This window comes from Haliotis rufescens, unplaced genomic scaffold, assembly GCF_023055435.1.
Source record: "Haliotis rufescens isolate VD_foot unplaced genomic scaffold, xgHalRufe1.0.p SCAF_2, whole genome shotgun sequence".
Lineage (NCBI taxonomy): Eukaryota > Metazoa > Mollusca > Gastropoda > Lepetellida > Haliotidae > Haliotis > Haliotis rufescens.
Window position 1 is genome coordinate 68,324,462 of NW_025963890.1, and position 27,654 is coordinate 68,352,115.

At 43.8% G+C, this 27,654-nt stretch overlaps 1 protein-coding gene across 1 annotated transcript in view; it reads right to left on the reverse strand.

Annotated features, from left to right (window-relative positions):
• Positions 1–27,023, reverse strand: part of LOC124134633 — a 29,717-nt gene extending 2,694 nt beyond the window's left edge. Inside the window, exons 1-16 of the mRNA XM_046499568.2 lie at positions 26,984–27,023; positions 23,205–23,311; positions 22,111–22,431; positions 18,143–18,263; positions 16,893–17,134; positions 16,230–16,378; positions 15,493–15,634; positions 14,894–14,973; positions 8,229–8,454; positions 7,179–7,330; positions 5,664–5,829; positions 4,851–5,021; positions 4,190–4,342; positions 3,011–3,101; positions 2,376–2,442; positions 160–201 (exon numbers count right to left, since the gene is read on the reverse strand). Of these exons, the coding sequence (XP_046355524.2) occupies positions 160–201; positions 2,376–2,442; positions 3,011–3,101; positions 4,190–4,342; positions 4,851–5,021; positions 5,664–5,829; positions 7,179–7,330; positions 8,229–8,454; positions 14,894–14,973; positions 15,493–15,634; positions 16,230–16,378; positions 16,893–17,134; positions 18,143–18,263; positions 22,111–22,431; positions 23,205–23,277 (2,196 nt within the window). The 5' untranslated portion in view covers positions 23,278–23,311; positions 26,984–27,023. The remainder of the gene's footprint in view (positions 1–159; positions 202–2,375; positions 2,443–3,010; positions 3,102–4,189; positions 4,343–4,850; positions 5,022–5,663; positions 5,830–7,178; positions 7,331–8,228; positions 8,455–14,893; positions 14,974–15,492; positions 15,635–16,229; positions 16,379–16,892; positions 17,135–18,142; positions 18,264–22,110; positions 22,432–23,204; positions 23,312–26,983) is intronic.
• Between the last annotated feature and the right edge of the window lie 631 nt (positions 27,024–27,654).

The window sequence follows — 27,654 nt, forward strand, 5'->3', positions numbered from 1 at the left end:
CTAGTACAAGTACATATAAGTGAAATAATCTTGGACGCGACGTTACACCCTATTTCAGCTCGCCTCATAAGCCGCCGTCTCGCAACTGTCATATTCATGCATGTCACGAATAAACTTTATTCACCCTCACAGTTCACAAGATCCAGAATGTCGTCTTACCTCTTCAACACCACCCTGACCAGTGACGCAAGGCTCCAAATCCTAGAAACATGAAAAAATATTTTTGTACAAATAAATTACATTATTTACCAGTTTGGCGGAGCAACATAAGTCGTAGTTAAAAATATCATTTATCATGGACGGTACGATTTAGCTAATTATTCCTGCGTGAGAAGGTCACGAATAACGTTTTTCCTACAATTATAATATAATAAAGTTTCATCGATAGCACGCGTCAAATGCACACACCTCAATATGAGTGAGTGAGTGAGTTTAACGCCGATTTTAACATGATTCCAGTTATATCACGGCGTGTCAGCTTAATGTGGGAGGAAAGCCCGAAGTGATGCAGGTCTCAGTCCACTTCGGTGAAACCCACGAGCACGGGTATGGTGCTGACAAACCTAGAAACATAATCGGGCCTTACCGGGATTCGAACCCACAATCATAGGTTTCTGGCGTGCCCAAGGGACGAACTCTGCACAGCGATTCGCGGCGCCTTAGACGACTGGGCCACCCGTGCCCCCACCTCAATATGAGGCCACCTCTGGGCTGTCCCTACTTGATTCACGGTAGAGCGAGCGAAGTCTCCGAGGTATTGAGTTGTCTGGCCCCGTCAGTTACTGGTAAGCAAGGATAAGTTGAGTTGTCACGTGACAATGAATCCCGTGTGACTATGTATACGGTCCGCCACTATCGTGTATCATTGTGAAGAAAGGGGTAGCGGGAGGTCCGCGACAACTAGTACGATGGATATGTGCGTGTCCTGTATCAGCTAACCACGAAGTCTAGGGGTGAGTTCAATAGCACATAATAGTACGTGTCGATGACTGTCAAAACGGTGACAGCACTGGATGACATCGCGACTTTCTTGGGCTTATGAAACTACCCTCGCTTTCTCACGAGCAATACCTTCTGCTCTGAAGCGCCTTGTCTGCGACAATGCTAGCTATTGACAATGCTTGAAACATATTTGTAATTATTTCTCCGTGTAGTTTATGACACCATAGGCCAATTTTCAAGCCCGAGAATGTATGATGTGCTCATGCTTACCTAGCTTTAACATGTTTATTTGTAATTAACTCCTATCGATCTTAATGATACCATCACACCAAAGAAGTTCTATCCCGTTCTACCCCGTTCTAAACAAAATACTAGAACGGGCTGTGATCACGGTAGAACGCGTAGTTTGGCGTAAAATACGATGCTAGCAGTCCTCAATACGTCTATCTCGTTCTTATCTCGTTCTTAACCAGTCTGCTGTCCGTTTGTATCCAGTTCAGATCTTGTAAAAAAGTGGCCGTTCACCTCATCCCGACAACGTTTCGAAGCAGTTCGAGCACGTCCATGAAGTCCGTAAAAAGACTGTCAATAGTTGCTACTACGTCCACTACGTTCATACACAGTTGGAGCCCGTTCGACAACATTTTCACGAACGTATTGAGAACTAGTTTGGTGTGATTGGGGTATTAGAGAAGTCTGGTATCGACTTGTCGCATGGCCTCTTAATAGCCTTAACGTGCACTACATGCGTACATCCTCTCTAACTGTAACAGACCAAATATGTTTGCCCAAATTCTGTACCCCGCCTTCTTGTCTCAGACGCGCTCTGTGAGTTGGTTCAACCTATCCTGGATTACCTGTACAGTATACTACGGTTATAACGAACTCAAAGGGACTTCTATTTTTAGTTCGTTATAACCGTAGTTCGTTATAAGCATATATACAGCATAACTACAGCAAATAGTCGGGACTAAAAAGTAAGTTCGTTATATCCGTCAGTTGGTTATAAGCGTGTTCGTTATAACCGTAGTTTACTGTAGTTGATAGCGATTCATCGTACCCCGACGGCGTTTGACGCTGCTTATAATGTCAGTCATGGTTTCTCCAGGCCAGATCATGTTCAAATAGTTAGAATAGCTGGGTACGGCGTGAAACAACGAGCAAACACATGGACACTGTCATAAGCATCTCACTGCATTGAAATTACCAAAATGTATAACGACAAATCGAATCATAATGCAATAAAACGTGCGTTTGATAAATACTGAAGGTCGCACAACAAGTCTAATGTTCCATGTTCCGTTAGCTGGAAGGGGGCAGCACATACTGGCAATGCTTTACTGTTACATTTTATAATATAGACGTATATATAGTACTTCTCACATCACCTACACGTGGTTCAAAGTTCAAACGTTACTTCAGCCACCACGTACCCTGAACATGCCGAGGTCAATGGGTATCTTCATCAGCGGGTGTAGTCGTTTACGATGGTAGACAGCACTGGATTAAATAACAAAGACCTGCAGTAGTGATACATCTACGGAATAGAAATCTGTAACATTACGGAGTAAAACACCTGGAGTTAAGTCATGTTTACGTTATGGATACAGCACTATGCACTGAGCTACTCCACATGGTTATCTAAATACATAACACGTGGGGTCAGTGTTGGCTCAGTTGTGTAGGTGACGCAATTCACATTGCAGAGGTGCGTCTTATAGGCTTGGCAAACCTACAATTGCAGGTTCGAATCTGAGATTCGCCTAGATAATTCCGACTTTTCAGCACCCTACCCGTGTTCTTGGATTTCACCAAAGTAATAACCTCTACGACCTGCATCACTTCGGGAATTTCTCCCACATTAATCTGACAAGCAGCGACATAACTCCCTCGCTCCCTTGCTCGCTCACTCATAATTCACGATGGCATTCGAACGTGGAACCATTGTTATGTAAAAATATAATTCACTGATATCCAACATCACATTCTGTGCTTTACTGCACATAAATTAGTACTGATACTATCGCTACGTTGAAACAGGATAGAATTACAATATAAATATCTTTACCATATCATTGCCACGATCGCGATGATTGCCAGTACCGTAGTCACGCCAACAATGGCACCGATGTCCACATGTCCAGGGGCATCTTCAAGAACTGTGACGACAGAATGGCACATTTCAAATACTTCCATTAAACACACCCACACAAAGGTAACAATCTTCTCTTGGAAACTATCAGCTAAAGTATTTTTATTTAATATCTTACGAAATTAGAGGTACCGTTTATGTCCAGGCAGAAATCTTATTGATATATTCGTCTGAGGTCGGTACATCTTAGTGTTAACTAAGTACACTTAGTTACTCGTAGCGCTAGGATCGCTTTGTGGTACAAGAACCCAGTTTTATAAAGGACTCGTTGCCCAATTCCCATAGTTAAACACTTACGATAGTGACGGCACTACAGCCGCTATGTCCAGCTGGATCAAGATGGCTGGATCGGACATTGCGACGTTTACACGCAAAGCGATTTTAGAGAAAGGACTATATTGTTGTGTACGTCGTTATATAACCTTCAAACAATGCCGATTACTCTACACATCTGCCACTGATTTTTGCAACAATAATGATAATAACAGGAAGAAGAAGTCAATTTATAATACGCCTAATTATTGCTCAACGTGTATACACACAAATCATAATGCAGTGTTGGAGATGCGGTTTGCCTTGAACACTTATAACCAGACTGCAGACTTAAGTACATGTTTTAACTCCATAACATAGGGACACGGGTGGCCCAGTCGTCTATGGCGCCGCGATTCGCTGTGCAGAGTTGCGTCCCTTGGGCACGCCAGAAACCTGTGATTGTGGGTTCGAATCTTCTTTCATCCCGATTATGTTTCTAGGTTTGTTAGCACCATACCTCGTGGGTTTTACCGAAGTGGTTAACGTCTGAGACCTGCACCACTTCGGGCTTTCCTCCCACATTAAGCTGACACGCCGTGATATGACTGGAATACCGTTCAAAGCGGCGTTAAACCCAACTCACTCACTCACTCTCTATATTATCAGGTAATGTTTTTAACATTCTTTAACCATCGACCGGAATGGAAACATCACATACGTATATTCAGAAGATATTTCCTACTCTAAAATGTTGCTGTACACTCTACACTCGTCTAATGTTAAAAACAAACGTAACACAACACCGTCTTATTATTCCACTTCCCCAAGACTCTCACGCACCTGACAGGTTTACCAGCTTGGGTGGGTGGCTGTAGGGCCCCACCCTTAATCTGCCCCTCACCCTCAGACAGACGCAGTACAGGGCGCGGCGGGTAAGCGTAGGAAGGATGATATCGGTTGTGTCGAATAGAGCAGGCGACGGTACAACCGCACCTGCAAAATATACATGCGAGTAATGTGTTTGTTTGTTGTTTAAGGCCGCACTCGGCAATATCCCAGTTATATGACGGCGGCTTGTAATTGATTAATACCATGATAACACGTGACCAACCGAGTCACCCGGGCTGACCACCCGGCTTGACCATCCATTAAGTCACCTCTACGACCAGATAGATAGCTGGGCCCTATTCTAATCCGGAAAACCCATGAGTGTAAGATTAAACAAGTAGATGCAGACCACATTATTAACAAGAAAATTGTGACCGAAAACCCCAAAAACTATAACACACATTTGAAACACAATTATTGTTCTTGTTTAGAACTTACAGCTCCCATTCGGAAGACATATCTTCAAACACAAAGACAATTTTAAAGGCCTCAGAAAACCATTGACGTATGGAGATGCCTCACAATGGTTTCGAACCATCAGTCAAGCTAAATTAAAACTGTAAGCATTCAGCTTATCGTGAATACATGTATACAGTTCTAACAGTGCCTTTACCATCGGTGCAGTTGATGTCGGAGCATGACGTTGTGTTTATTGACTGGAGGGAGACTTCGTAGACGAGAGGACGTCCTTTGTTGATGGACACGTCACAGTAACTGAACCCGAGTGGCAGCCATGTTGTACTTGCGTTTGACAACACGTCCATTGCTGGCGGACTGCCCGCCCCTGAAGCATGAACCCAAGACACATGTTCATTACATTACTGTGAAACGTTCAACTGACGTTTTCAGCTTTTGGTATCTGATTTTGTTTGCATCGAAGCCAGCTGTTTTCCGACTACATCACGAAAACATGAAACATGAAACATACATTTCATCTCAACAATGTATTTTTTGTCGCATTTCTTCTTCTTCAAACAGCCTGAAGCATAACCTTATGCAATTATTGGGACAGTTTATTTTTTTCGATGCCCCCCGTCCATAATAGAACCCACACTGCCAGAGTGAGGCACCTAATCGCCAGCACACAAAGTCAGCGATCTAACCCACTCAACCAGCGGTTACATATATTACGATGACCTGTAGATTATTGAGGACAGGCAAACCAGTGGTTGATAGCATGAACAACGACCAACAACGTCGGGGTACAGCGACACACTGTGAGCCAGGTCACACAGTCACTGTGACCACACGGCCCTCAGTAGTCTCCTCTTTCGACGCGTACGATGCACTCAGGGCCTCATCTGCCCTGGGATGTTCACAGGGTTCCCACATGAGGAAGACTACGACAATGGACGCCTGTATATTCTACACGATGTGAAGCATGATACATATGAGAGTGTAGAATGTAGATATGACAAGCATTTACCTCCATCTGTTTGAAAGATGCACTGATTCCATGTTGTTCCATCACTGACGTCATCCACGCTGGTAGACACGCCAAACCACGCCCCCTTTCTCAGGTCAGGGTCAAGGTCGTGCGTAACAATGTAGAAAGAAGCATTACCGTCAATGACTGCTGCGTGAACGTCATTCTGTCACAGAAGAATGGTTTTTATCATGTATATATATTTCAGGCAACTTTAGTCGACTTTAAGTCAAGGACGATACAGTGTCGTAGCTATTCATTAGACTCTATAACGTTTAGGGTAGTATAGTGGTCGAAGCGTTCACTTGTCATGCCGAAGACCCGGGTTCGATTCCCCACATGGATAAAATGTGTCCACAGCCGTGACGTCAATGGAATACTGATAAAAGCGATGTAAAGCCAATTTCAGTCACTAACTGTACTTGTGTGAGACATGCTTAAGTTCATTGTAACTAAAAGTATTCAGGTTATGAGCGACTGAGAAGGTTTGCAATATTCAACTATTACTCCCAAATCCCCAGCAACATCACCCATAAGGGAGTACCGATAACTGGGACTCAAACCCTAATTTCGGGAAAACAGCAAACGTTAAAGATCCATGGATCACATGTTCGGGGACAGTGTAGCGACAAACCAGCTCCTAATATTTCCTTTGGGTTTGACGTTGTGGATCTTACTCAGTGAGTAATATTTTATGTGAGAGAGAGAGAGAGAGAGAGAGAGAGAGAGAGAGAGAGAGTATATGCGTGTGGGCGGGCATGAACGGGCCAATGCTGGTTTTATACTGCTCACCCAACCTAGAAACCATGCGGCTATTTAACATTGATACTCAAACACAGTGTACTTATTCCGAGCCGACCAGTCCTTGTTTCATCCCCTTCATGCAGGGTATCAACAAGTACCATTTTTTACCGTCATTTGTATGCGACGGCCAGGAGATCGAGTCACCCATATTGCACTCTCCGGACAGACGCTCTAACCACCAACCGAATCGAACCCGGATCATAGGCTTAGGCTACACCGACGCCCCTTATTAATATGGAACACTTATTCTTAACGTAGAAGAACAATCTCTTTCTGGGACATATTTTGACGTGTTTATATAAACGTGCTGCATCGGCATAATGCTCTGGCGGAGATGGGGTAAACAACATCCTCCAGAATCTAGGTATCCTCGATCGTCCTAATATAGTATTCGTTTGGGATGTGACGTCATATATGGGCGTCACGCATTGTACCCATATGGGGAATCGAGCTCGGGTCTTCGGCGTGACGAGCGAACGCTTTAACCACTAGGCTACCCCACCGCACCTTCTATATGGTATTTGTGACCGAATGTTTTAGCATGTCATTAGAATCGGAGAGGAATGGGTCCAGGGTGTTTATGGTAATCAAATTGAACTATTGTACCCTGGATAATCGAGGATGGCCGCTAATACGTTCCAATGATATCGATCTAGAAGTCTAGGAACTGCTGCCTACGTTGTTAGGACAACAATATGAACAGATGCATACTCTGCATGTTATTTGTTGATTGGCATGAAGACCTTGACACCAGGTGACAAACACGTGATCCAGCCTGACGTTAGGATTGGCTGTCACCCACGTGACGTTGTAGCGGGAATCGTCTAGTTGTTCGACAGTCACGTAGAGCGGACGTTGAGGGGCTGTAATAGTATGGAATCGGGGTTAGTTCTGATCAAAATGAGTGAGTGAGTATGGTTTTACACCGCTTTAGCAATATTCCAGCAATATCACGGCGAGAAACACCAGAAGTGGGCTTCACACATTGTGGGAGAATTGAACCCAGGTTTTCAGCGTGACGAGCGAACGCTTCAACCACAAGATTACCGCACCACCCTCAAATCATAATGATAGTGTTATGTCACTCACCGAGAGTATATTTATAAAGAAATGATGCTAAGAAGCCAACCATTTCATTTTCTTGATTAACAAAATGATATTTCTGGTTTTGAAAGGAGGGGCTGAGTAATTATTATTTCTCCTCTCTGCATTGTTTTGGATGACATCCAGCACGTGCACCGAACAATTTTGTAGTAAAACCAGAGTCTGGTTTTGTTCTTTTCAGCGCATTCTGGAACAAATTATTCCAAAAACTAATTTTAAGGCTCCCACACGAAATCGTAATTGGAAGCCCTTAATTATGCACAACGAAATCCAATAAATCCGGCCGGTGCCGGAAGTACACATTATCGGATGATGGATACGTACTGAAGTCACGTCATGAAGAGCAGTTTTAAAAAGGTGGGTGTCCAGACGTATGAGGTGTCCCGTGAAGATCCGGGGTAGAATAGGTCTTCAGATACCCATGCTTGCCGTAAAGGGCGACTATTCTCGTCGTAAGAGGCAACTGATGGGATCGGATGATCAGGTTCGACTTTGCTGATGCATGTCATCGTATTCCAATTGCGTGGATTGATGCTCATGATGACAATCACTGGACAGTCTTGCCCAGACTTGATTATTTACAGACCGCCATCATATAGCTGTAATATTGCGACGATAAAAAAACCCTCAAACAATCAAACAGTATAAGTAATTTACCTTGTCCGATCTTTGGAATGCGGAGTGCACTCGGCTCTGACATCCCGACTCGTGTCCCTGCTTGCACTGTGACTGTGCAGTCGCCGGACCCAGTGGGGAGATCCAGGAGGTAGTGGAACTGATCACCAGGGATGGAGGAGTTGCAGTAGGGGGAGGCGTTGTCGGGGAGATACAGACACACCTGATGATGAGTGATGTTGCCATTGCGGAGAGCTGAAGGAACCGCCTGGAAGAAATATGACCGACAACTTACGTTTCCTTTGTAGAAACAATAGTCTCCCATCGAGAAATGTACACGTGGTCTGGATTAAGTCATGAAATACACAAAACACATTGATACGTCACAGCGGCTTCAGCGTCAATGATCATACACTATTCGTACCAATATGCAGGATCACTACAGATGAACATCGCCTGTCATACTCACTTGCCAATACATTGACTTATTCACTGGAATGTTGTTCAAAGCTGCGTGATACCCTACTCAGTCACTCACTCACTTGTTTATTTACCTACCGTCATACTCACTAGCCAGTACACCTAAGCATGAACACCGCCTGTCATACTCACTAGCCAGTACACCTAAGCATGAACACCGCCTGTCATACTCACTTGCCAGTACACCAACAAATGAACACCGTATGTCATACTCACTTGCCAATACACCGAGAGATGGACACCGTCTGTCATACTCACTTGCTAATACATTGACTTATTCACTGGAATGTTGAAACCCTATTCAGTCACTCACTCACTTGCTTGTATACCTACCGTCTGTCATACCCACTAGCCAGTACACATACACATGAACACCGCCTGTCATACTCACTTGCAAGTACATCGAAAAATGAACACCGTATGCCATACTCACTTGCCTATACGCCGACAGATGAACACCGTCTGTCATCCTCACTTGCCAATACATTGACTTATTCACTGGAATGTTGTTCAAAGCTGCGCTAAACCCTATTCAGTCACTCACTCACTTGCTATTACACCTACACCTGAAAAACGGCTGTCATACTCACTTGCAAGTACATTGAAAAATGAACACCGTCTGTCATACTCACTTGCCAATACACAGACAGATGACAACCTCTGTCATACTCACTTGCCAATACACCTACACATGAACACAGTCTGTCATACTCACTTGCCAGTACATAGAAAAATGAACACGATCTGTCATACTCACTTGCCAATACACCGACAGATGAACACCGTCTGTCATACTCACTTGCCAGTACACCTACACATGAACACCGTCTGTCATACTCACTTGCCAGTACACCTACACATGAACACCGTTTGTCATACTCACTTGCCATTTCACCTACACATGAACACCGTCTGTCATACTCACTTGCCAATACGCCGACAGATGAACACCGCCTGTATTACTTACTTGCCAGTACACCTACACATGAACACCGTCTGTCATACTCACTTGCCAATACGCCGACAGATGAACACCGCCTGTATTACTCACTTGCCAGTACACCTACACATGAACACCGTCTGTCATACTCACTTGCCAATACGCCGACAGATGAACACCGCCTGTATTACTCACTTGCCAGTACACCTACACATGAACACCGTCTGTCATACTCACTTGCCAATACGCCGACAGATGAACACCGCCTGTATTACTCACTTGCCAGTACACCTACACATGAACACCGTCTGTCATACTCACTTGCCAGTACACCTACACATGAACACGGTCTGTCATACTCACTTGCCAGTACACCTACACATGAACACCGTCTGTCATACTCACTTGCCAATACGCCGACAGATGAACACCGCCTGTATTACTCACTTGCCAGTACACCTACACATGAACACCGTCTGTCATACTCACTTGCCAATACGCCGACAGATGAACACCGCCTGTATTACTCACTTGCCAGTACACCTACACATGAACACCGTCTGTCATACTCACTTGCCAATACGCCGACAGATGAACACCGCCTGTATTACTTACTTGCCAGTACACCTACACATGAACACCGTCTGTCATACTCACTTGCCAATACGCCGACAGATGAACACCGCCTGTATTACTTACTTGCCAGTACACCTACACATGAACACCGTCTGTCATACTCACTTGCCAATACGCCGACAGATGAACACCGCCTGTATTACTCACTTGCCAGTACACCTACACATGAACACCGTCTGTCATACTCACTTGCCAATACGCCGACAGATGAACACCGCCTGTATTACTTACTTGTCAGTACACTTACACATGAACACCGTCTGTCATACTCACTTGCCAATACGCCGACAGATGAACACCGCCTGTATTACTTACTTGTCAGTACACCTACACATGAACACCGTCTGTCATACTCACTTGCCAATACGCCGACAGATGAACACCGCCTGTATTACTTACTTGTCAGTACACCTACACATGAACACCGTCTGTCATACTCACTTGCCAATACGCCGACAGATGAACACCGCCTGTATTACTTACTTGCCAGTACACCTACACATGAACACCGTCTGTCATACTCACTTGCCAATACGCCGACAGATGAACACCGCCTGTATTACTTACTTGCCAGTACACCTACACATGAACACCGTCTGTCATACTCACTTGCCAATACGCCGACAGATGAACACCGCCTGTATTACTTACTTGCCAATACGCCGACAGATGAACACCGCCTGTATTACTTACTTGCCAATACGCCGACAGATGAACACCGCCTGTCATACTCACTTGCCAATACGCCGACAGATGAACACCGTCTGTCATACTCACTTGCCAGTACACTTACACATGAACACCGTCTGTCATACTCACTTGCCAGTACACTTACACATGAACACCGTCTGTCATACTCACTTGCCAATACGCCGACAGATGAACACCGCCTGTATTACTTACTTGCCAGTACACCTACACATGAACACCGTCTGTCATACTCACTTGCCAATACGCCGACAGATGAACACCGCCTGTATTACTTACTTGCCAATACGCCGACAGATGAACACCGCCTGTATTACTTACTTGCCAATACGCCGACAGATGAACACCGTCTGTCATACTCACTTGCCAATACGCCGACAGATGAACACCGTCTGTCATACTCACTTGCCAGTACACTTACACATGAACACCGTCTGTCATACTCACTTGCCAATACGCCGACAGATGAACACCGCCTGTATTACTTACTTGCCAGTACACCTACATATGAACACCGTCTGTCATACTCACTTGCCAATACGCCGACAGATGAACACCGTCTGTCATACTCACTTGCCAATACGCCTACACATGAACACCGTCTGTCATACTCACTTGCCAATACGCCGACAGATGAACACCGCCTGTATTACTTACTTGCCAGTACACCTACACATGAACACCGCCTGTATTACTTACTTGCCAGTACACCTACACATGAACACCGCCTGTATTACTTACTTGCCAGTACACCTACACATGAACACCGCCTGTATTACTTACTTGCCAATACACCTACACATGAACACCGCCTGTATTACTTACTTGCCAGTACACCTACACATGAACACCGCCTGTATTACTTACTTGCCAGTACACCTACACATGAACACCGCCTGTATTACTTACTTGCCAATACACCTACACATGAACACCGCCTGTATTACTTACTTGCCAGTACACCTACACATGAACACCGCCTGTATTACTTACTTGCCAGTACACCTACACATGAACACCGCCTGTATTACTTACTTGCCAATACACCTACACATGAACACCGCCTGTATTACTTACTTGCCAATACACCTACACATGAACACCGCCTGTATTACTTACTTGCCAGTACACCTACACATGAACACCGCCTGTATTACTCACTTGCCAGTACACCTACACATGAACACCGCCTGTCATACTTACTTGTCAGTACACCTACACATGAACACCGCCTGTATTACTCACTTGCCAGTACACCTACACATGAACACCGCCTGTATTACTCACTTGCCAGTACACCTACACATGAACACCGCCTGTATTACTTACTTGCCAGTACACCTACACATGAACACCGCCTGTATTACTCACTTGCCAGTACACCTACACATGAACACCGCCTGTATTACTCACTTGCCAGTACACCTACACATGAACACCGCCTGTATTACTTACTTGCCAGTACACCTACACATGAACACCGCCTGTATTACTCACTTGCCAGTACACCTACACATGAACACCGCCTGTATTACTCACTTGCCAGTACACCTACACATGAACACCGCCTGTCATACTTACTTGTCAGTACACCTACACATGAACACCGCCTGTATTACTCACTTGCCAGTACACCTACACATGAACACCGCCTGTCATACTTACTTGTCAGTACACCTACACATGAACACCGCCTGTATTACTCACTTGCCAGTACACCTACACATGAACACCGCCTGTATTACTCACTTGCCAGTACACCTACACATGAACACCGCCTGTATTACTCACTTGCCAGTACACCTACACATGAACACCGCCTGTATTACTTACTTGCCAGTACACCTACACATGAACACCGCCTGTATTACTCACTTGCCAGTACACCTACACATGAACACCGCCTGTATTACTCACTTGCCAGTACACCTACACATGAACACCGCCTGTATTACTCACTTGCCAGTACACCTACACATGAACACCGCCTGTATTACTCACTTGCCAGTACACCTACACATGAACACCGCCTGTATTACTTACTTGCCAGTACACCTACACATGAACACCGCCTGTATTACTCACTTGCCAGTACACCTACACATGAACACCGCCTGTATTACTCACTTGCCAGTACACCTACACATGAACACCGCCTGTCATACTTACTTGTCAGTACACCTACACATGAACACCGCCTGTATTACTCACTTGCCAGTACACCTACACATGAACACCGCCTGTCATACTTACTTGTCAGTACACCTACACATGAACACCGCCTGTATTACTTACTTGCCAGTACACCTACACATGAACACCGCCTGTATTACTTACTTGCCAGTACACCTACACATGAACACCGCCTGTATTACTCACTTGCCAGTACACCTACACATGAACACCGCCTGTATTACTCACTTGCCAGTACACCTACACATGAACACCGCCTGTCATACTTACTTGTCAGTACACCTACACATGAACACCGCCTGTATTACTTACTTGCCAGTACACCTACACATGAACACCGCCTGTATTACTCACTTGCCAGTACACCTACACATGAACACCGCCTGTATTACTCACTTGCCAGTACACCTACACATGAACACCGCCTGTCATACTTACTTGTCAGTACACCTACACATGAACACCGCCTGTCATACTTACTTGCCAGTACACCTACACATGAACACCGTCTGTCATACTCACTTGTCAGTACACCTACACATGAACACCGTCTGTCATACTCACTTGTCAGTATACCTACACATGAACACCGTCTGTCATACTCACTTGCCAGTACACCTACACATGAACACCGCCTGTCATACTTACTTGTCAGTACACCTACACATGAACATCTCCTATCATACGCACTTGTTACATCTTCACGAGGCAAGAGAGTTAACTGACTTTAAAAGTCCAGTTTCCACCCTTGCCGGACTATGCTGGAATTCCTGTGCTCGATCGTAGCACCACCAGTGGCCATTACGAGTTATGTCCCTTCTAAGCCTCTCCTATGGACCAATCAGATTCCACCTCTCGTATCACTTGTACTTGCTTCAAATAAAAATGCGGCGCCCAACAAGACGATCTGATCGATTATCAATATCTATATTGTTATAAAACGGGTCTTACACCGCGAAGTGCGTCAAATCACGTGAGCACCTTGATTAAAAACATGAACAGATTTGGAAAATAAATGTTGACGCCGAGTTGGCGGTGCACATGCTTTGCAAATCTTGCAGTCGACCGAAATCTGCATGACACTTTACGAACCGGATTTCGATTTCGTTGCGCGATTTTAATTGGACTATGCATAGACTCGTTAGTCCGGCCAAAATGTAACTCCATAATACTAGCCTAGTTCGGCAAGGGTGGAAACTGGACTTTTATAGTCAGTTTACTCTCTTGCCTCGGGAAAATGCACTTGCCAATACATTGACATATTCACTCGAATGCTCTTCAAAGCTGCGTTAAACACAAATCACTACCGTCCTACCGTTTGTCATCATACTCACTTGCCAATACACCTACACATGAACACCGTCTGTCATACTCACTTTACCCGTGATTCCGGGGTAGAATAGGTCTTCAGATACCCATACTTGCCTTAAAAGGCGACTATGCTTGTCGTAAAAGGCGACTAACGGGATCGGGTGGTCAGGCTCGCTGACTTGGTTGATACAAGTCATAGATCCCAATTGCGCGGATCCATGCTCATGATGTCAATCACTGGATTGTCTGGCCCAGACTCGATTTTTTTACAGACCGCCGTCATATAGCTGGAATATTGCTTATTGCGGCGTTAAAAAACAAACAAACAAACAAACAATATATTAATCATACTCACTTGCCAGTACACCGACAGATGGACACCGTCTGTCATACTCACTTGCCAATACACCGAGAGATGGACACCGTCTGTCATACTCACTTGCCAGTACACCGACAAATGGACACCGTCTTCCCAACGTGTGTACATCCCTGGGCTGAGTCCTGGTGGGACACCCGGTGCTGAGAATTAATGGAAAACGACAATAATCTGTAGTAAAATATATTTAATAGACTATACGAGTCTTTGCAAGATATATCGCAATGTCATTTAATGCTGATAGAATACCTATGCACATGAAAACTATATCTGTTGAAACATTTCAGTTAATATTAAAATCCATTCGTAAGAGGTTCATGATCAGATGATCGCTGTGATGACACGATACAGCAAAACCTTGTTAATTCGAACGCCGTTATTCCGGAAAGCCCGTTTTACTGATTACTGTTAGGAACGTTTCTGTACAATGAAAGACATATTGCCATGTATCCGTCATTCGTTAATTAGCATATTCTTTAATCCGGACATTCGTTATTCCGGACGATGTAAGATGTAACGGAAGATTATCGCAGTTCGCTGAATGTTTTACATCGTCGTTACGGCAGCATCCTCTATACATCGCAGGGGAACACATGACTGAGAAATATATTTATATGGTTGCCCATTCGTGTTAATATCCAACCCCATGTGTCGAGGTTTACCTGCTTCCAGTGTAGTTTTATTGATGTAGGTTGGATTGCTCCAATAGGGACTCGATCTCGGTTTAGCCCGAACTTCAGCGAGGTATGTCGTTGCCGGTCTCAGCCGGGCTACCTTGAAGCTGTTGACTGTGCTGGTAAATACCTGGGAGAGTTAGAACATGCCAATTGCTTACACCCATCATGTGAATCTATTACATATGCTGGACAAGCAGTCACGGTTTGGCATATTGGAATCGATTCAGAGGTAACACAACGTAGTAAGTTCATAAAATCAAGAGTTTGTGATTCTTTAGGTAGGTAGGGCCCAATCGTGTAAGGCGCCGTATTTATTTGTGCAGAGTTACGTCCCTTATGCGTGCCAGGAACCAATAACCATAGGTTCGAATCCCCGATTGGGCCTATATATAATCACTGGTTTGTCAGCATTCCGTCCCTGATAGTGGTGGGCCGCACTCAGCAGTATTCCAGCTTTATGACGGCGGTCTGTAAATAATCGAGTCTGGACCAGACAATCCAGCGTTTGACATCATGAGCATCGATCCACGCAATTGGGATACGATGACATGCGTCAACCAAGTCAATGAGCCTGACCACCCGATCCAACCGATCCCATCCGATCTTGCGACAAGCATAGTCGCCATTTACAGCAAGAATGGGTTGCTGGAGACCTTTTCTACCCCGGATCTTCACGGGTCAATGAGTTTTCACTACATCTTTCAGTGTAAGACGTGACCTACCTCACGGTATCCCATCTCACTCTGGGTGACCACCACACTGTATACAGGGTCAGCCCCTGAGATGTGTACTGGCGCGTCCCATAGGAGTGTTATACTGGTGGACGTGACGTTCGGGTCCACCTCAAGCCCTGTTACGGCACTGTATTGCACTGTGAACACAAACTAACTAGATACTGTAACGTGTTAGAACGCTATCGCAGACTGGGTTTGCTGTCAAACAAAATAAAATAAAATTTGAGATGCAGCTTTTGTTTGAACCACAATACGCTTTACATCGACACCCAGATACCTTGGTGTCTTGACAACTGGTTGGTCGTGTGTACAGTGAGAGGATTGTTCAATCCTGACTACAGTTGGTACCATTTGTATGTGTACAATGCACAAAAGACAATGACACATTTCATATTTTTTAGCCCTTCCAAACTGTAGTTTATCACTTATTGGGTATTACAACAACCAGACATTCAAATCACATTTCAAACTTATCAAAATTCATTAAAAAAAATTTAAACAAAAAACCCGCCAACTGGATCTGTCTTCAGCGCGATTAAAATAACATTACCTTTATAGAAACACAAAGGAGCTTTTATTTATTCTGTTAAAAATCATAGTAAATAAGAACCTGATCTGAGTGATGTTGCGGTCGTGAGTGCGGCAACTAACCTATACTGGGCCCTGTGTAGACCGATGTCTCATGGGAAGTCGTGCCGTAGTTGTTGCTGCCATCCACGTGCACCCTGTACACCTGACGCTCCAGCATCTCAGTGGTGCAGAGAAACAGCATCACCCCGTGTCCCGGGGTGGACCGGTCGGGGGACGGGCGACATGTATTGCTGCTGGTCGTGTTGCCAGGTAGGGGAGGACTGTCTCCTGTACATGCCAGCGGGTCGTCTGTTGGTATGTAACTAGAAGAAAATGAAAATCCCTCGTTTCGTGTAATATTCTAGCAATGGTAAAGCGGAAGACACCAAAAAACACACTGTGGCCATATGGGGAATCAGACAAGAGTCTTCAGCGTCACGATGCGACACTTTAACTTCAATGTTACGTCCATAGGCGGATTCAGAGGGAGGTTTCAGGGGGTCCGAAACCACCCCAACCCCCTCACACACCCAACCCCCAAACCCCCAACCCCCAACCTTTTGGGAAGCAAATATAATATGTTGTAGGCAGTAAAATCTGAGAGAGGATTTTGATATTTTGGACCCCTCCCTTTTAAAATTGCTGGATCCGCCCTTGACTTCAACACCTTTCGGACAGGTTTCTTACGTTTATATCGAAGTACACCGGATGAGATGAAATGCAATCTCCATCACCCCACTTCCGCCTATGCATGAATATCGCACAAAACATCGTAAGCAAAGATATATATAGAAGGTGGGGCTTTGGGTACTGATATGGTTGCATAGTCAAATTCATACTGAGACCGTGTCATTGAAATACAGCTGGGAGTTGGAGTGTCAAATTTCAATGATGTCATGTTTCTCCTGTGATAGTCATAAAGGCATTCAGTTAAATGGTTTTAATCCGAACAACAGGTTCCTGTTGAAAGAATATGAAGGTTATGAAGTTATCTCACAGATTTGGTCAAATGTAAAATAATCGGTCTTTATTATCAATGTTACTATCACACATTCTTCTCCTTTCCGTTCATTTATTGTTCATTAAAATGTTCAAGGAACCTATTCCGAGACGAATTAATTATCCTACAAAATGTTACGGGTTGTTTTTTTGTACTTCACGACTAAAGAGTACACGTGCCTCTTCTCACAGGGATCCGTAACATTTCAACAATGTAGTGGCAATGTATTTGTTTCCTAATATGGGAAAGGCAATTATGTCTGGAACTCCTAACTAGTGGGGTTATTTAAAAGGAAAGAAGATCGCTTATTGTGCCCGCTACAGGTACCTACTCCTCAATGCAGTAGGTGAGGTTCCAGTTAGTGTACTGCCCCGTGTCGTTGGTGGTCAAGAAGCAGTTGAGGTTGATGCCGTCGATGGAGGCGCAGGTGATGTTCACCGGTTTAGGTGGGTCTGTGTACGGGATAGTGATAGTTATTTATCCATTCATATTACAAGAGTGAGTGAGTGAGTGATTTGCGTTTAACGCCGTTTTGAACGGTATTCCAGTTACATTAGTGTCAGTTTGGTGCGGGGGAAAGCCCCAAGAAATTTTACATTTTGGGGAAACTCACGGGCATGGACATAGAGCATCTTCCCGAGGCAAGAGAGTTAACTGACTTTAAAAGTCCAGTTTCCACCCTTGCCGAACTAGGCTGGAATTCCTGGGCTCGATCGTAGCGCCACCAGTGGCTATTACGAGTTATGTCTTTTCTATGCCTCTCCTATTGACCAATCAGATTCAACCTCTCGTATCACTTGCATTTGCTTCTAACAAAACGGTGGCGCCCAGTCAAGACGATCTGATCAATAATCAAGATCTATATTGTGATAAAACGAGACTTCCATCGCGAAGTGCATCAAATCACGCGAGCGCCTTGATTAAAAACATGAAAAAGATTTAGAAAATATCTGTTGACAACGAGTTGGCGGTGCACATGCTTTGCAAATCCTGCAGTCGACCGAAATCTGCATGACACTTTACGAACCGGATTTCGATTTCGGTGCGCGATTTTGATTGGACTATGCATAGACTCGTTAGTCCGGCCAAAATGTAACTCCATAATACCAGCCTAGTTCAGCAAGGGTGGGAACTGGACTTTTATAGTCAGTTAACTCACTTGCCTCGGGAAGATGGGACTTAGAGTTGACAGATTTCGAAAAAGACTGTTTATGACTCTGTTGACCAAATACATGACGTATTTAGGAAGGCTGCAAAAACAACTTTCGGACAACAGGTATCAAACTTTCGGTCTAAGCGACTGGTTCAGACGATAGTGTGTGATCAGTAGAACCAAATATCACCTGGCAAAGACTGCTTTCCACGGGCATAAAAGTATCGGCAATACACAAGGTTTATTAAATGTCAATAAATCTTACAAGAAACCTGTAATGACATAATAATCTGCATACTAATATCCTTCAAATTACATTAATCGAGTAGAAAATTCATGATTCAAAATCATCATTTGGGAAGATGTTACTTAATAAAGAGGGGGCACGGGTGGCCCAGTCGTCTAAGGCGCCGCGATTCAATATGCAGAGTTGCGTCCATTTGGCACGCCAGAAACCAATGATTGTGGGTTCGAATCCCGGTTCGCCCCGATTATGTTTCTAGGTTTGTCAGCACCATACACGTGCTCGTGTGTTTCACCGAAGTGGTAAACGTCTGAGACCTACATCACTTCGGGCTTTACTCCCACATTAAGCTGACACGCCGCGATATAATTGGAGTACTGTTAAAATCGGCGTTAAACCCAACTCACTCACTCACTCACGTAATAAAGAACGAAAGTCTGGTATGCCAGCTTTAGAAATACTTTATAGTTATTTAAAAAGCTAAGTGACAATATGCCTGGGTCAATGTCGGATGATCTCTCTGACCACGAGTTTATTGGCATAGGTTTTACTCGTTGCAATGACAGACTTAAAAGAATCGCTGAAAAGCAGAAAGGCATCTGGAGCAGATTATATCATAAATGAATGCTTAAAAAAATATTCGTCTATAATGATGCCTGTGTAGTGTATATAAATAATTGTTTAGCCTATCATTCGGCCATGGTATATTTTCTGAGTAGTGGCTATTTTTAAACCAATATATAAAGGTCAAGGTGATAAAAAAAGAAACAGAAAATTATAGATCTATTAATCTTATAACTTGTCTTGGAAAACGTTACTCTTGCATATTGAGCAATAGAATATATGAGTTTTTAGATCCAAGTTGGTTCCAGAAAGGATTAATCTTCAAGTGGTCATATGCTTTCGATTCACTACCTAATAGATTTACGTAAATCAAGACAGAAAAAAATTGTTTTATAGATTAAAAAATAACCCCTTTGATAGCGTTTGGAGAAATGAAACTGCCAGCACAAGGTATTGGTGGGAAATACATTCAAATAATTAGATCTGTGTAAATAGAATTAAGTCATGTGTTTCCAGTGCAGGGAATTATTCACAATCCTTTCCATGATTAGATGGTGTAAGGCAAGGTGAAACACTTCCGCCAGTTTTGCTTTCTTTGTATATGAGTGGTATAGAGTTGTTTATCAGATAACGGATGAGTAGGTGTAATCATAGATACAGAGTTTTGTAATCCCATGCTCGATGTGACCCGTGTCATGTCTGTGCCGAAACGACGTTCTCCGAGACTTACAGACGTAACAGAATGTTATTGACTAATATTGCAAATCTTGAAAACTAAAAACTAACACTTCCAAAACTATATTGATATTTTGTGGTAATCCTGGGGATAAATTGGCATTATATTTGACAAAAGTAATTATTTAAATGTTAGTACATTTCTGGAAACAGGCTACCAAGTCTATGCATTTGATTTACGGCAAGGCCGTAAGTTACATCTATCACTAAAATGACAACTATTTCCGTTTGATGCAATGGTTGAATCCATTCTTCTAAATGGGGGTGAAATTTGGGGTTTTCAAAACACGAAGGAAACAGATTATATTTATATTACATTTTTTGGAAAACTTTAAAGAAAAGCACGCCTCTATTAATGCTATATAGCGAATCCGGTGGAATACCTTCACATATTTCGGTTAAAGCAAGAGTGATTAGCTTTTAGGCCAAGATAATATAAGGCAAAATTGTCCTCTATTCTTCAATCTTTTATCGAAAGATAAAATTGTTAATTCAAAATATTTTAAACAGTTATCATGTATACAGACAATTTTAAATAATTCTGGATTATCTTGTGTATGGCTAACGCAGAATTTCATTTCTCCTCTCTAATTAAACAATATTCCATGACATAAACCGGCAACACTGGGAGGCGGATACTCCGAATTCCCCCAAAAGATGCCACTTACCGCATATTCTAAAATGAATTCAAAATTGAAAACTCTCACTAAACTCCTTCTACATTTGGCTTTACGTCTTCACTATTTGGGGACATCCTATCACCGCTTACCAGTTGAGTGAGTATGGTTTTACACCGCTTTTAGCAATATTTCAGCAATATCACGGCGTGACGAGCGAACGCTTTAACCACTACCAGTTGAAGTTGGGAGATATCCGATATTGGAGATGAAAATCATTGCATTTTTCTGTGTTCAACTTCCGAAATTTAAAGTCTGAACGAAGGAAAGTCTTCCTAATTGTCAATTAGCTTGACCAAAAATAGTTTTTTAATATCTTTTGTTAATGTTAGAAGCTCGGAATCATGAAAAAATATGCTAATTCTGAAATATCATCATGAAATGTTTTAAATCTTCAACAACAACAACAACAACAACAACAACAACAACAACAACAACAACAACAACTTTCTCGCTCTCGTTACTATTAACCCCCAACCGCCATCACCATTGCTCTAATCCCTTAACCCCTGACATCCACTGCCAGCACTCTCATCACCTTTTACCCGTGAAGATCCGGGTTACAATAGGTCTTCAGCAGCCCATGCTTGTAACAGGCGTCTATGCCTGTCGCAAGAGGCGGCTAACGGGTGGTCAGGCTCGCAGACTTGGCTGATGCATGTCATCGTAACCCCATTGTGTAGATCACTGGATTGTCTGGATACAGACTGCCGTCATAATGCTGGCATATTGCTGAGTGCGGTAACACTAATCTTCTCATCAGTTAACCCCCTGCCACCTTCACTATCGCTCCATCCATTACTTTCCCTGTCGTCACCAAAAGCAACTTGCACCCAACTTGCACCCGAGTTGATTTAAGCCAGATCGTTAACACCATGCAACCTAAGGATCTGTCACATTATTGAAACATATATGTCTGCACGTACCGCCATATCTGAGCGTGACCGGGGCTATCCTCGGATGGAATGGATTCCGTTCGGTCATAGATGGGCAACTGTTGACACAACATTGCCCGAAAAACGTCCCTGGTGCCATTTTGGTTACCGTGAGCTGTGCTGTGGCGTCATCACGCTTAATCACGTCATGACGTTGACGGTCGTTCAGTGCGATAACGAGACTGCTTGAATTATACACTGATGACGTCACCCTACATGTGAGATTCACTGTCCTACCAACTGGGATGTAATAATAGCCGGCAGAAAACGTTGCGGCGCCATCAACCGTCATATTTGGAGCTGACGGCGAAGCTGAAAAATTCAGTTGAAGAATAGAAACTGTTATGATGTGTGATAAAAGAAGACATTTTGTTACTACAAGTGTTCTCTAATTTAACCGCCTCTGTCTAGTAGATAGAGCGGGGGCACGGGTGGCCCAGTCGTCTAAGGCTCCGCGATTCGCTGTGCAGAGTTGCGTCCCTTGGCACGCCAGAAACCTATGATTGTGGGTTCGAATCCCGGTTCGCCCCGATTATGTTTCTAGGTTTGTCAGCACCATACACGTGCTCGTGTGTTTCACCGAAGTGGTAAACGTCTGAGACCTGCATCACTTCGGGCTTTCCTCCCACATTAAGCTCACACGCCTCGATATGACTGGAATACTGTTTAAAGCGGCGTTAAACCCAACTCACTCACTAGTAGATAGAGCGTCCGTCCGCCCGCAGAGAAGAAGGTCCGATCCCCTGGCCGCTTCATGTGGCACTTGTTGTTACCCTGGTACGTACGCACGCACGCACACAGACACACAGAGACACACAGACACACACACACAGTGAGTGTGAGTGAGTGAATAATTGAGTGTCTGTTTGAGAGTGTGTAAGTGTGTGTGAATGTGTATATTGTGCGCTTGTGTGTTTGCGAATTGCGAGCGTGTTTGAGTGAGTGAGTGAGTGAGTGAGTGGATGTAAGAGTATGTAGGTCTGTGTGCATGTTGGTGTGTATTAACATTCGTTTGTCAAGGGGAATGAAATCATTTCAATTATTTCACAAGGCTGTCTTCATGTATTATTGAATGTATTACTCACAGATATCGACCGCCTCTGTAATGCCGAACAGTGGCAACACCAGACAGAGCAGCGTGATGCGTGACGGCGTCATGGTGTCACGTATGTCACGTATGCAGCTCACACATCTGAAGGTAACAGTGATATAATGCAATATAATAGTGAACCGGGTTAACACACTTTCAACAATAGTTTCGTAATGTCAGGGCGTGGCAGGTTGATGTGCGTGCGCATAGTGATGCAGGCCCTAGACGTGAACCACACTGATGACTGAAGATGAGCACAGGCAATAATAATAATAATAATAATAATAATAATAATAATAATAATAATAATAATAATTGCATTTATAATGCGCCAGATTCCATTCACCAAGTGAATGTTCATAGCGCTACACTATTATTACCCCGGTCAATGGATCAGTGAGCACTCGATTTTCATTCTCAGCTCCCTGGGGAGTATACAACCCAAGCTGTCTGTGAGGCGCTAGAAGGTTAACAGCCATCTCATCCTACCGAGTACCCACTCACTGCTGGGTGAACAGAGGCACATTTCCAACAAAGTCACTTGCCTAAAGAGACACCACATGTGGTACATGTGCTTCAGTGTGGGGGCAGGACCGAAGGCCTAGAAACTCTCAGGAGTCAAGCTGCTTAACGTGGTCACCCATCCAACTACTCTCCGAGACCAACGTTGCTTAAGTTCACCTTGCGTTGTGCACAGGACCACGTGCCACCACGTGCCACGTATTGTGCTGGCATATCAATAATCATAATCATATCGTATTTAGTACTTGAACACACGATCACAGGAGGAGTCTGGTTCGCCTGAGATACGCAGTTCTGCACTGTAAGAGTGAGTGAGTATGGTTTTACGCCGCTTTTAGCAATATTCCAGCAATATCACGGGCGACACCATAAAATGGGCTAACACATCGTATCCATGTGGGGACTCGAACTCGGGTCTTTGGTATGACGAGTGAACGCTTAAACCTGTAGGCTACCCGACCGCCCCTGCACAGTAGGCATGTGTCAGAATTATGGATCTTACTATAGGCAACAAATTGTTGTGTAAACAGCATTGAATCATTGACAACAAAGGTGTTACTTGATATACATCATTTAACCATTGAACGTGAGCATAATACAATATCTCCATATTTACAAAAGGGTCATATCACTAATCGGTTAGCCGCCAAGGAGACACAAGAAGACGTGGTCATACGATATACTTTCCGAAATTTAGGTTAAATTGCTCTCGCTAAAGGTAGGCTTGAAGCAGTAACCAAATCTCGGAAAGGATATCGTATGACCACGAGGCACGTATCTGCTCGGGTTGTCCGTTCATAGTTAAATATGCGACTGCTGAAAATAACGAGATTCTGTATAGTTTTTAGCGTTTAGTGAGGGCAATGTTTTTTTTGTTTATTTGTTTGTTGTTGCCGTACTCAGCAATATTCTAGCTATATGACGGCAGTCTGTAAATAATCGAGTCTGGAGCAGACAAGCCAGTGGTTGACTTTATGAACATCGATCCACGTAACTGGGATACGACGACATGCATCAACCAGGTCAGCGAGTCTGACCACCCGATCCCGTTAGTCGCCTCTTACTAAGAGAATTTACTTTCTCTTGTGTGCTTTCATTGGAGTATGAACGTTCATAGAGTGTTGGCCAAACTGTATGGACGTCGGAGCTATTTTTTGGGTATAATACTATCGAGTTCGTGTCACTTCATGTTTACACTCAGCAATACAACAATCAGTTGTATCGAGGAACTAAATAGTTCCTCAAAAAGAGAGGTGACGTTACCATATGTACGCACAAATTGATCTCCAGTAACATCTTTTGAAGTTTGGTTACAATAAATTATTAAAATAATATCATCACAAGATGAGAAAGGTCTGTTAAGAACTACCTCAATTGTCGGTCACAGCCATGGCGCGTCCTAACAGAGGTGAGGTGAGGTGAGGTGCGGTGAGGTGAGGTGAGGTGCGGTGAGGTGAGGTGCGGTGAGGTGAGGTGAGGTGAGGTGAGGTGAGGTGAGGTGAAATGGGGTTTAACGTCGCGTCCAAGATTATTGCACATATATAGCGACGTGCTTGTACGTGTGTGTGTTTGTGTGGCTGCTTGTACTAGTCCGGACTGATGCCGATTTATAGTGCTAGCTCACTGAGATACCCTGCCGCAGTTTAACATGAATACCCCACTCAGACACAGTATTCTGACTCCGAGCCGACCAGTCCATGTTTTAGCCCCTTAATGCCGAGCGCCCGACAGGGTAACAACAAGTACCATCTTTTAACGTCTTTTGGTATGACGCGGTCGGGGATCGAACTCCGGACTTTCCGCTCTCCGGGCGGACGCTCTACCACTAGACCACAGAGGCGGTCGCGTCGTAATAGATGTACAATGTACATCGAGTGCAGAAATGGCCGACACGAACAATGGGCATGCACTCTCAGACTTTTCCCATCGAAACCGAAACAACTCCTCTCTTAGTATTCGTGCTGGGGAATTCTCAGGGGTGTCCCAGGAATGTGGAAGTAGTCCGTCAGTGTTTACGTCATTTCAAGAATACGGTCTGTCAAAATGTCAAAATGTGTCATGTCACTGGCCATTTTCATTGTAGTGAACATATGTCTTGGACGGAACTTTTGTCAATACACGAGTTACCTCCCCGCAAATTGCCTCCCTTTATCGTAAATGTCTAGCCCGTACACAAACTGCTGCCTTCCGTTTTATATGTGTATGTGTGATGGTACCTATACAGGTATACACAGTATATGTACAAACACATATGTATTATCCATATAGTAAATTATATGTGTATTAGTCCAAAACAAGGAAAAACAGACGCTGAATGTGGTTGAATGAACAGAACACAAATTGATACGGACATTAACGCACATTTATAAGTGTATATGTAATGACATATACAAGTATATTCATGATGTCATGAACGGCAACAGGTGGAATGAGACGTAAAAGAACATGGAACATATGTGTGGGTATATGATTGCATTATACAGCTATACCAGTCATGATGAACTGGAAATGGGGGCCACACCGGACCCCCCCTTTAAGATGTATATGCATATGGGGAACATTGTCATTAAGTTTTATATATGAATGAGTAGGTTTGTTTGTTTGTTTGTTTGTTGTTTAACGCCGCAATAAACAATATTTCACCTTTATGACGCCGGTCTGTAAGTAATCGAGTCTTGACCAGACAAGCCAGTGATTGACATCATGATCATCGATCCACGCAATTGGGATCGATGGCATACATCAACCAAGTCAGCGAGCCTGACCACCCGATCCCGTTAGTCGCCTCTTACGACAAGCATAGTCGTCATTTACGGCAAGTGTGGGTTGCTGAAGACCTTTTTTACACCGGGCCTTCACGGGCCAAATGAGTAGGTCAGGTATAAAGTGCTGTTTGATATATTATTAATACAAACAAGGAACAGGATGAAAACTATGACTGTGGTATGACGAGAAAGGTAGGACAAGTTCGAGTACCTGTGTGTTAAACAATTCTCATGGAAAAAAGTCCCCAGGGGATTCCGGGTGAGAAATGGTCCCCAGCAACATTGGCCGGTCGTACGTAGGGATGGGCAGACTCGGTGATTTGGTAGATTGCCATCTACCCTAACGGCGTGGTCCGTTGTGGACAATATGTCCTTAGATTGACTGGTCCAGAAGCGATTATTTACAGGCCGACGTCATCTAGCAGGAATATTGCTGAGACCGGCCTTAAACAACAAACAAATATGACAAAAAGTGACGAATATTTACCTGCGCCAAGGTGGTCGCAATATGGACGGCTGGATTGGACGTATCATCACCGGGAAATGACACTAACAATATGATATCAGGTTATACAGACTGTGTTCAGTCTCGATTTGGATTATTTGTATTAGTAATACACATTGCTCCCATTGACTTTGTCTTACGAACTAATTTGCATCTGGTCGTCTTATGTTTACATTAGACTCGTACATCTTTTATTCCTACCGGTATATGTCTTTTGAGAATGCAATATTATCTTACACGTCTCAGACACCCAAGATTATTACAATATCTTGTTTACCATCACCTTTATTAATAAGTGTAGTAAGGTGGATTTCATATTTATTCAATTTTTTATATTTTCAAAACACTCCAAATTAAATTCCCAACTACACTTGAACACGCTGATATACAGTAGTTGAGAGAATATTATGTTTATGCGGCCTGTCCTATTTGATGAGTTAATCTCGAACGCCACTGCGGGCGCCATGGTGGGCTATGGTTGTTGTGATAACAATACTTGACTGGGTCAAAGATCCCTTTTTATCACAGACACACACATGATTTGGTTACGAGTGGGAGGAGAATGTAATACAGCGCTGTGACTTATCTGCAATGTACTCTGGCGGTGATGTTTTCAGATACCTGTTTATTTCAAAACTTAATATATGTCTCAC